General features: G+C 39.8%; 1 protein-coding gene across 4 annotated transcripts in view; it reads right to left on the reverse strand.

Moving 5' to 3' along the window:
* Positions 1-494: 494 nt before the first annotated feature.
* TBP (TATA box binding protein) overlaps positions 495-9,951 on the reverse strand; it is a 19,474-nt gene continuing 10,017 nt past the window's right edge. For all 4 annotated transcript variants that reach the window (XM_011983386.1, XM_011983388.1, XM_011983390.1 and 1 more), the window contains 5 exons: positions 8,711-8,798; positions 6,336-6,427; positions 3,585-3,752; positions 1,862-1,956; positions 495-1,166 (listed from right to left, as the gene is read on the reverse strand). In XM_011983386.1, coding sequence (XP_011838776.1) covers positions 1,087-1,166; positions 1,862-1,956; positions 3,585-3,752; positions 6,336-6,427; positions 8,711-8,798 — 523 coding nt within the window. In that variant the 3' untranslated portion in view covers positions 495-1,086. The remainder of the gene's footprint in view (positions 1,167-1,861; positions 1,957-3,584; positions 3,753-6,335; positions 6,428-8,710; positions 8,799-9,951) is intronic.

A 9,951-nucleotide genomic window follows, 5' to 3' on the forward strand; every position in this document is an offset into this window, starting at 1 on the left:
AAACCACCCTAACAATGAAACCTAAGAACCCACAAATGTCCACCTGATATTCCATGAGAAAAAAACTGCAAAACAAGCAAAAAAAAGTTACTGCAGAGAGTTGGCAGCCTGTGGAGAGGGCATCAGCTTCTACACCTGAAGGACCCACTAATTTTTACCACTTACTAACTGTGTGACCTCAGCCAAGCCCCTCAGCGGGGCCATTGTCTCCAACAGAGGAACAAAACCCGACTGCAGCTCCAGGAGGATTCCAGGCACCACAGGGAAAGTGCCTAGAAAACAGGAGTTGCTCAATATATAGAAGGTAATAAATACACGTTTCCTGAGCAACTGTGAGTTCTGATCATTAATTTGCTTTCACTGAAGCATGTAATGAAATATTGACTGAAACAAACAAGCAGACACCAAAATGGTTTCAGGCATTATATCTAAAATACAACTTTTTAGAAAACAGTATGATCACATGACTCTTACAAGGTATCATAACAACAATCTAACACTTTTATAAACTGCATTTATTGTACAGAGTACTCTGAAGAAAGAAAAAATATGTACAGCCATTCATTTTCATTAACACATGTATTCTGTCCTGCAATACTGGAGAGGCGGAATGTGTCTGGCACAGAAATAACCCCTAGGAGTTACAAATTAGAAAAACAACACTTTTAAAAAAGATTTTTACTTTTCTGGTAGAAATATAAAAACTGTGGTTCATGGGGAAAAACATTAAAATTAAAAAGTCCAATCAATTGTAGAGGTGGCTTTCACTCTTAAGAGTTTTCTCCCTCAAACCAACTTGTCAACAGCAGTGTTTAAAATCTACATATAAATAAATGGGCAGCGCTGCCCAGATAGCAGCACAGTATGAGCAACTCACAGTCACGCTGCGCGGTGTTCTCAGTGCACAAATAATGCCCCTTCCCGGCATTCCGCGGTGGGCACTTACAGAAGGGCATCACCTGGTGCCGCAACCTGCAACTCAACATCCATCTTCTCACACCACCACCAGTTAAAGGTACCAAAACAAACTGATTTGTTTAAAAAAAAAAAAAAGTGGGTGGGGGAGGCAAGGGTACATGACAGCCATTACGTCGTCTTCCTGAATCCCTTTAGAATAGGGTAGATGTTTTCAAATGCTTCATAAATTTCTGCTCTGACTTTAGCACCTAAGACGACAAGTTGAAGTAGAGATAAGAGACCGAAATGGCACTTCTTAACATATTAAGAAGGTAAAATTATTATTACCTTAAAGCTGCAAGCACAATTCTCACCATACCCAGTCAGATTAAGGCACAGGCATGAAAACATTAATGGTAGAACCCCTTGTCACCCCCCAATGTTTTATTTTTGTTTATAAACAATACTTTTAAAAAATCATCTTAGTGACTCCAACATCTCGCGTCCATTCTATAGCTCAAGAGGCATGTGTTCACACTTCTCTCCTGGTCCTGAACCAGGCCCTAAACTAAGCAGGACGGCAATAACAACCGAATCTTTTTCTCCCAATTGCTGCCTTCAACTAAGCTCTTTTCTGAATCTTCCTTTCTTGTCACATAATCATATTGCTGAAGAATCGTAAAGCTTCAGATAACTAATTCCAAGTGAAAACACCATCACACCATCTTCTATTCAATGCAGTGCTCACCTCCTCACTGTAAATGGAAACCTGCTTGCAGGGCTGTGGTCAGACTTCCCCGCTCTCACTGTGCCTTTAGTGGGCACGTTTCTCATAAGACTTGGGTGGGAGGCCTTTGTGCAAGAAGCTAGCCCACTGTCCCAACACTGAAATTTCTTTTCAGCACTGAGAAAATGCCATACTCGAAACACAAACATTCAGATACTACTTCCTGTTACAACTTACCTGTTAATACGACTTTTCCAGAAACAAAAATAAGGAGAACAATTCTGGGTTTGATCATTCTGTAGATTAAACCAGGAAATAACTCTGGCTCATAACTGGAAGGAAAATTGCAAAAACAGTTTAGAAATTAAGAGCTTTGCGTGCTTTTAAATAAAATGAGAACCTGTACAAGGAAAAATACTGAATAAATAAGCAAACTAGTCAAGAGGTAAAGCACAGTTCTTCAAGCAGCATCAAAGGATAGAATAATTAAAGTAAGTGAGGCCAACTTTTAGTCATCAGTTGATAACCATTGGACGGGAGGCTATTTGTCCTCCTATCGCTTTACCCTATTTCTACTGAATCTGGATTTTCTGATTTAAGAAAAAGAGCCCTGCAGTTACGTCTGCAGTCTCTGATAATAATCACCTACTTTTACAGTCCTAATAATTACTATTATATACCTAATAATCATTTACTTCTAAGATCTGATACTGTAACTTTTAATCAAATCTCACCTCCTTAAATTGAAATATTCTCTAGCTGTCAATTGTGTTCAGGAAATTCAAACACTCTGATATACTAGCCTGAGAATTAACCTATACCTGATTGAGCTGTTTGACTGAATGGACTATTGAGGGGGGTGTGTGTGTGTGTAATTTTTTTTTTTTTTTTTTTTTTTTTTTTTGACGGAGTCTTGCTCTGTTGCCCAGGCTGGAGTACAGTAGCACGATCTTGGCTCACTACAACCTCCGCCTCCTGGATTCGAGTGACTGTCCTGCCTCAGCCTTCCATGTAGCTGGGATTACAGGCGTGTACCACCACGTCCAGCTAATTTTTGTATTTTTAGTAGAGACGGGGTTTTACCATGTTGGCCAGGCTGGTCTTGAACTCATGAACTCAAGTGATCCACCTGCCTCGACCTCCCAAAGTGCTTAGATTACAGGCTTGAGCCACCAGGCCAGGCCTGGTACATATTCTTCTAAGCCTAGTAATCTCATTTTTCTTAGTTCAGAGAGACTGAAAACAGGATTCCTCTGTTTCTGTGTGTCTGACCTAAGACAAAATTCAGGACAGGCTTCTCTGAGGAAGAGTGGAATGGGTAGACATATGGAACTCAAGTGGGAGCTTCCTAGGTGAAAAGGGAAATGAGTGTACTAGGCGTAAAAGCTGCAAGTGCACAGGCCCATGGCAGGAGGAACCAAGTGAGCCCAAGGGGCACACAGAACTAGTGTGCCTGTGAACAGACACCAGAAGACCATGAGATGAGGCTGTGAGGTGGGCAGGGCTGCCTGCCTGTGAGTCTTCACCTGCAAGTAGCAGGGAAGATAATTAGAAAGTTGTTCCTATGGCTCAACTTCACACTTTGCTGGCAGATCTGACACAATGTTGACTAAAAGAGAAGATCCAAACTGGGAAAAAAAAAAATTGATACAAGAGGTTAGGTTAAATTCATGCATTCCAAGTGTATTCAGCAATCAAATGATAAAACATACAGAAGCAGAATCAAATTCAGTCCAGTAAAGGGGAGTTATGGGTACTGCTAAGTGACAAGGGAAGCAGAGGCTGGTGAGAGTGATAAATGTCACTGAGAACATCAAGAAGACAATGCAAGAATACATACAATTATAACCATGTCAACTGTTCTCACATACTGAATATTTTACATGTGTTTTATTCTGAACAATGTTTAGATTATAAATGAATTGTTGCCAAAAGCAATCATAATACATTTCAGACTTACCTACTAAACTGTTGGTGGGTGAGCACAAGACCTTCTAACCTTATAGGAAACTTCACATCACAGCTCCCCACCATGTTCTGAATCTTGAAGTCCAAGAACTTAGCTGGAAAACCCAACTTCTGTACAACTCTAGCATATTTTCTTGCTGCCAGTCTAGACTGTTCTTCACTAGGGAAAGGAAAAAAGTGAGTTATTCATACTCAGACTCAGCTAAAATATTTATTTAGACTAATAACTTATAAAAAGTCCTAAACAGGAAACTAATAAAGTGTAAACTGGTCAGCCCCCTTGCAATAGGAGAAAAGACTGACAGACATTCACAATTTCCTTATAAAGTATTCCTGGATCCTTGACAGAAAACTGTAGGTCTGCCAAAATGACCTTTCAATCTGCCAAATTATTGTAGCCCTAGATTTTATGGATGTGAATTATTACCATCATCAATCATCACTATTTCTATATTTTAGCCCATGCATTTCTACTGAGAGGGAAACTAACAAACTTCATATTGATCAGAAAATGTTGATGAGATTTATTATTGAACAATGTATTCACTAATTCTATTCTCTTTTATACCAAGACTCATCATGAATAGACATTCCTATGATGTCATTTGTTGAGGCAGTTCAGAGCTTACATAAGAAAAGCAGAATGTGGGCCAGGCATGCTGGCTCACACCTGTAATCCCAAGCACTTTGGGAGGCCAAGGCAGGTAGATCACCTGAGGTCACGGGTTCGAGACCAGCTTGGTCAACATGGTGAAACTCTATCTCTACTAAAATTAGCCGGGTGTGGTGGAAGGCACCTGTAATCCCAGCTACTTGGGAGGCTGAGGCAGGAGAATCACTTGAACCTGAGAGGCAGAGGTTGCAGTGAGCCAAGATTGTGCCACTGCCCTCCAGCCTGGGCGACTCCGCCAACAGAAAAAAAAAAAAAAAAAGGAAAAGAAAGAAAGAAAGAGGAGAGGAGAGGAGAGGAGAGGAGAGGAGAGGAGAGAAGAGAACAGGAAAAAAAAGAAAATAAGAGAGAAAAGAAAAGAAGGAAGGCCGGCCGGGCGCAGTGGCTCACACCTGTAATCCCAACACTTTGGAGGCCAAGGTGGGTGGATCACGAGGTCAGGAGATCGAGACCATCCTGGCTAACACAGTGAAACCCCGTCTCTACTAAACATACAAAAATTAGCCAGGCATGGTGGCGGCGCCTGTAGTCCCAGCTACTTGGGAGGCTGAGGCAAGAGAATGGCGTGAACCTGGGAGGCAGAGCTTGCAGTGAGCCCAGATTGCGCCACTGCACTCCAGCCTGGGCACAGAGCAAGACTGTCTCAAAAACAACAACAACAACAACAACAAGAATGTGAAAATATTACCATAAAAAGACTATCAGGTGCAGGGGATCAGGAAGAACAAAAATCACGCATATATATATATGCTATGCTTTTAATTTTCAGGTAAATTTATTGGTGGTTTCTTGTCTTGATGAAACAGTCATCCAACTAGATATACAATATTCAGTTTTCAGATGCTCTGGGACAAAAAGACTAAATGCTGCATGAAAAGCTTGCCTTGATAAACCAAAAGTTTCTGATATTCCATGCAGGGGAAAACAAGCAAACAAAAAGGCTCTTAATTAAAGAGGTTACTACTGCATGTTGTGGCCAAGGGGAAGTGAAAGGCAAGAACAGATCCTTGTCCTGCATTCTGAAAAGCCTTGGAGACCAGGAGCCAGAATGTCCACACCAATGACATTCCCCTCACTGAAAGACAATTTCAAACTTCAGAATAAGCAAAAATATCCACAGCCCCCTTCTATGTGTTGACACCTCCAAGTACATTTAATACGCTTTCATTTAAAAAGTTTTAGTTCATTTGTTCAGTTCATTTATGAAGCTAATGTCACTAATTTTCCCCCCAGTTTTTGACTTCTATCAGGTATATGAGCTCTGTTTAGAACAGTCGGGGCCCCAGAGCACTAACCTTCAGACAGGATCACTTCAGATGCAGAATACAGGCAATGACATTTTATAACAGGGGTGCATTCCTTAGGATCTGCACAACTCAAACGCTCATAATGAACGCTAGTTCCAGTGAGATGGCAGGTTTCTGCAGTCAACACATGTGGTGCTGTCATGCTGCCCGGCCCAGTAAGGTCTGCAAAGCCCTTACACCATTAGCTTAGAAGTGTTCTAATGCTTGACCAATTTTTTCTTCCATTTCAAGATGTATTTGTGTTATTTACAACATTTTTCACATAAAGGGAATTTTATTAATAGTTCTGATGTTGTATTACATCTTACCTAATTTTATTTTATTTTTTTTTCTGGAGACAGAGTCTTGTTCTGTCTCCCAGGCTGGAGTGCAGTGGCATGATCTCAGCTCACTGCAACCTCCGCCTCCCAGATTTAAGCGATTCTCGTGTTTCAGCATCCCAAGCAGCTGGGACTACAGACATCCACTACCACGCCTGGCCAATTTTTGTATTTTTAGTAGAGATGGAGTTTCACCATGTTGGTCAGGCTGGTCTTGAACTCCTGGCCTCAAGTGATTTGCCCGCCTTGGCTTCCTGGGATTATAGGTGTGAGATACCATACCTGTCCATATCTAATTTTTAAGAAAATGAAATCACTGGTATCTACAATTAATAGAATCAACCATTTTAATAAGAAAGCAGTAATAACATGTTAATGTGCTAACCTAATAACCTAAAAACTCGTTCACAACCCATAAACCAGAAGAATGAATTTCTTACGGCTACCTCTTGGCTCCTGTGCACACCATTTTCCCAGAACTGAAAATCAGTGCCGTGGTTCGTGGCTCTCTTATCCTCATGATTACTGCAGCAAACCGCTAAAATAGAGAGAATCATTAGTGAGGTCATGCCAAACTGCTCAATTTTGTTAGGAGAACTACACATTGACAAAAAAAATCACAACTGGTAGGAAGGACACAGTACATCTAGTTGTCAAAATATTTGTCCTGTATTTCTGCATATCTGTAAAGGATTTGCATACACCACATGTAACAAATATTCCTTTGCATAAGGAGCAGAAAATAATCAATTGTGACAAAGTTATACCAAGATCTGTATGTTCTTTCACATGAGCATTCCACCAAGAGAAATGTTTGCAAAATTTGGTTATGTTCTCAATAAATACCAGTGCCTCTGTTTCTACTTTATATTTGCTGCTTATCATGACTATAGCTTCTCTAATGATAAATTTTGTTTTATTAACATGAATTTTGAGGCAAATAAACCAATAAATGTTTTCTACCTTAATGGAATTAATAAATCAGATTACAAGCATACCAATATGTAATGAAGTAAAATCCTGCTTCCAATTGGCCTTTAGAAACAATATTAATGTATTAAACACATATAAATGCAAATTAGGAAAAAAACACAGTTTTAACTTTTATTTTCTGCCTTTTTGCTTGAAACACGTTAATTCTTTCAGAGAATTTTCTTGCTAAGATGGTAACTCATGGGGAAAACATTTCAACTCTGGGTTGAATTAATGGCCTCAGTTATTAGGTACATGATAAAAAGCAAGTAATTACTTTGAAACAACTTAAATATTTTAATACATTATATTTAATTATACAATAAAAACCTATGTATTTCTAATTGAGATGACTCTGACAAACTAGATTGCTTTAACAATTTTATTTTTTTATTTTATTAATTTTTGTTTTTAGAGACAGAGTCTCACTTTGTTGTCCAGACTGGAGTGCAGTGGTACAATCATGGCTCACTGCAGCCTCGAATTCCTGAGTTCAAGAGATCCTCCTGTCTTGGCCTCCCAAGTAGCTGGGATTATAGGTGTGTGCCACCAACCCCAGATAATTTTTTTAAATTTTCTGATGAAACGAGGTCTTGTTATGTTGCCCAGGCTTGTCTCGAACTCTTGGCCTCAAGCGATCCTCCCACTTTGGCCTCCCAAAGTGCTGGGATTACAGGTCTGAGTCACTGTGCCTGGCTTTTAACAATTTTAGTTTAAAAACTGCTCTATGTCTTCCCTGTGTTTTTATCAACATCTAAAAAAGCTAGCAGTATATAGTAGTTTATCTAAGTCCCAGGAAAAGCCTAGCTATTTTGCATTTCCAGAATTTCCTCTACTATTTCTATTGGTTAAGTATCACTTCACTTAAGATTATAAAGTAATAAAATTATGTATTCAACTAAATATGATTATAATAGATGAAAGAGTAATTCTTAAAATGCTACATGTCATACAGACTCATTGTGAGTGGTTAAAAGGAGATTTTCAGATCTTTCAGATCTTAGGCGTTATGTTTCAGGGATTTTAAAATGCACCCTAAGTCCATTACCAACACTTCTCTCAACCCAGCTAATGTTTATCCAAATTACTTTGCCTACTATAGCTGGCAAACATCATCCCTATACATACACAAAATTCTTCACACGATCCCAATACAATATATATGTAACTTAGCTTGTTTTATAGACTGCTGTATTCCCAGGGATTCTTATATCACAGACACTCAATAAAAGATACAAAACAATGCACATTTTACTTTAGATCTTCATTTTGTTGGTGTCAAGCAATAAGCATAACACAAACTCTTTGATATACAGATTTTTTTTTTGAGATGGAGTCTTGCTCTGTTTCCAGGCTGGAATGCAATGGCGCGATCTCCGCTCGCAACCTCTGCCTCCCAGGTTCAAGTGATTCTCCTGCCTCAACCTCCCAAGTAGTTGGGATTACAGGCACAAGCCACCACTCCCGGCAAATTTTTGTCTTTTTAGTAGAGACAGGGTTTCACTATGTTGGCCAGGATGGTCTTGAACTCCTGACCTCAGGTGATCCGCACACCTCGGCCTCCCAAAGTGCTGGGATTACAGGTGTAAGCCACCAAGCCCAGCCAATTTTTCCTTTTTTTTTTTAAGAGATAGGGTCTTGCCATGTTGCCTGGGCTGGTCTTGAAGTCCTAGGCTCAAGCAATTCTCCCTCCTCAGCCTCTCAAACTGCTGGGATTACAGGCATTAGCCACTGTGCCTAGACTGATCTACAGACATTTGTTACATAGCGTGAAATACATTAAAACATAGAGACATGACAGAGAAGACAAAAAAGAAAAAAAAAAGAAATACATTAAAATAGATCTAACCTTGGGATTATATTCGGCATTTCGGGCACGAAGTGCAATGGTCTTTAGGTCAAGTTTACAACCAAGATTCACTGTGGATACAATATTTCTGTAAGAAATTTGAAAAGAAAACATGACTATTTAAATTACTTAACCTTCACTGGATGAGGTGTTAGAAATTATGCAGACATCTGATTATTTCAACCAAGCTTTAATTTTTTAAAATTGCTCACATTTATTGTTTAACAAGTATCATGCACATGTTGAGCATTTTATATAGATTATTCCATTTAATACTTATAATGCACTGTGGTAGAAGCTACCAGTATTCCCACATTCGGATAAATAAGCTGAGGCTTAAAGGTAGTGCAACTTCCTCAGGATGCACATGGCTCCCAAGTGGAAGAGCCAGGATTTGAGTCTGTCTCCAGAGCCATGCCCTTAGCCTTCTCACAGACAAACTCATTTCTCACCTGTGAGCTCTAAAAAGCCATCACCACCACCACCCTACTCCTAAGTCACTTTTTTTCTTTTTTTTTTTTTTTTTTGAGACGGAGTCTCGCTCTGTCGCCCAGGCTGGAGTGCAATGGTGCAATCTTGGCTCACTGAAAGCTCCACCTCCCGGGTTCACACCATTCTCCTGCCTCAGTCTCCTGAGTAGCTGGGACTACAGGCGTGTGCCACCATGCCTGGCTAATTTTTTGTATTTTTAGTAGAGATGGGGTTTCACCATGTTAGCCAGGATAGTCTCGATCTCCTGACCTCATGATCTGCCCACCTCGGCCTCCCAAAGTGCTGGGATTACAGGTGTGAGCCACCTCGCCTGGCAAACCTAAGTCACTATTTATTATGAAAATGAGTTCTCTCAAAGTAAGTATCTTTTGAAAAACAACAGCTAAGTGTCTTTAGCAAAAAAAAAAAAAAAAAGCAAAACCCTGCTTTCTCTTCTAATTCTCTCAGTAAATAAGGATAAACAGAGCCATCTGGGTCCACTGACCCTTTACATTTCTCAGTGTTCTTAAATCACTTAATGAATAACTTATACAAGGATAAAGATATACTAAAAGCAACTCTATTAGAAATTTTAATAAAAATTTAAACAACAAACCTACATTTTCATTATACATTTTTTCTGCTTATGAAAGTATATATACTTGGCCAGGCACAGTGGCTCACGCCTGTAATCCCAGCACTTTGGGAGGCCAAGGCGGGCAGATCATGAGGTCAGGAGATCGAGACCATCCTGGCTAACACAGTGAAAC

The sequence above is a fragment of the Mandrillus leucophaeus genome, unplaced genomic scaffold, assembly GCF_000951045.1.
Source record: "Mandrillus leucophaeus isolate KB7577 unplaced genomic scaffold, Mleu.le_1.0 Scaffold249, whole genome shotgun sequence".
In the NCBI taxonomy this organism is placed as follows: domain Eukaryota; kingdom Metazoa; phylum Chordata; class Mammalia; order Primates; family Cercopithecidae; genus Mandrillus; species Mandrillus leucophaeus.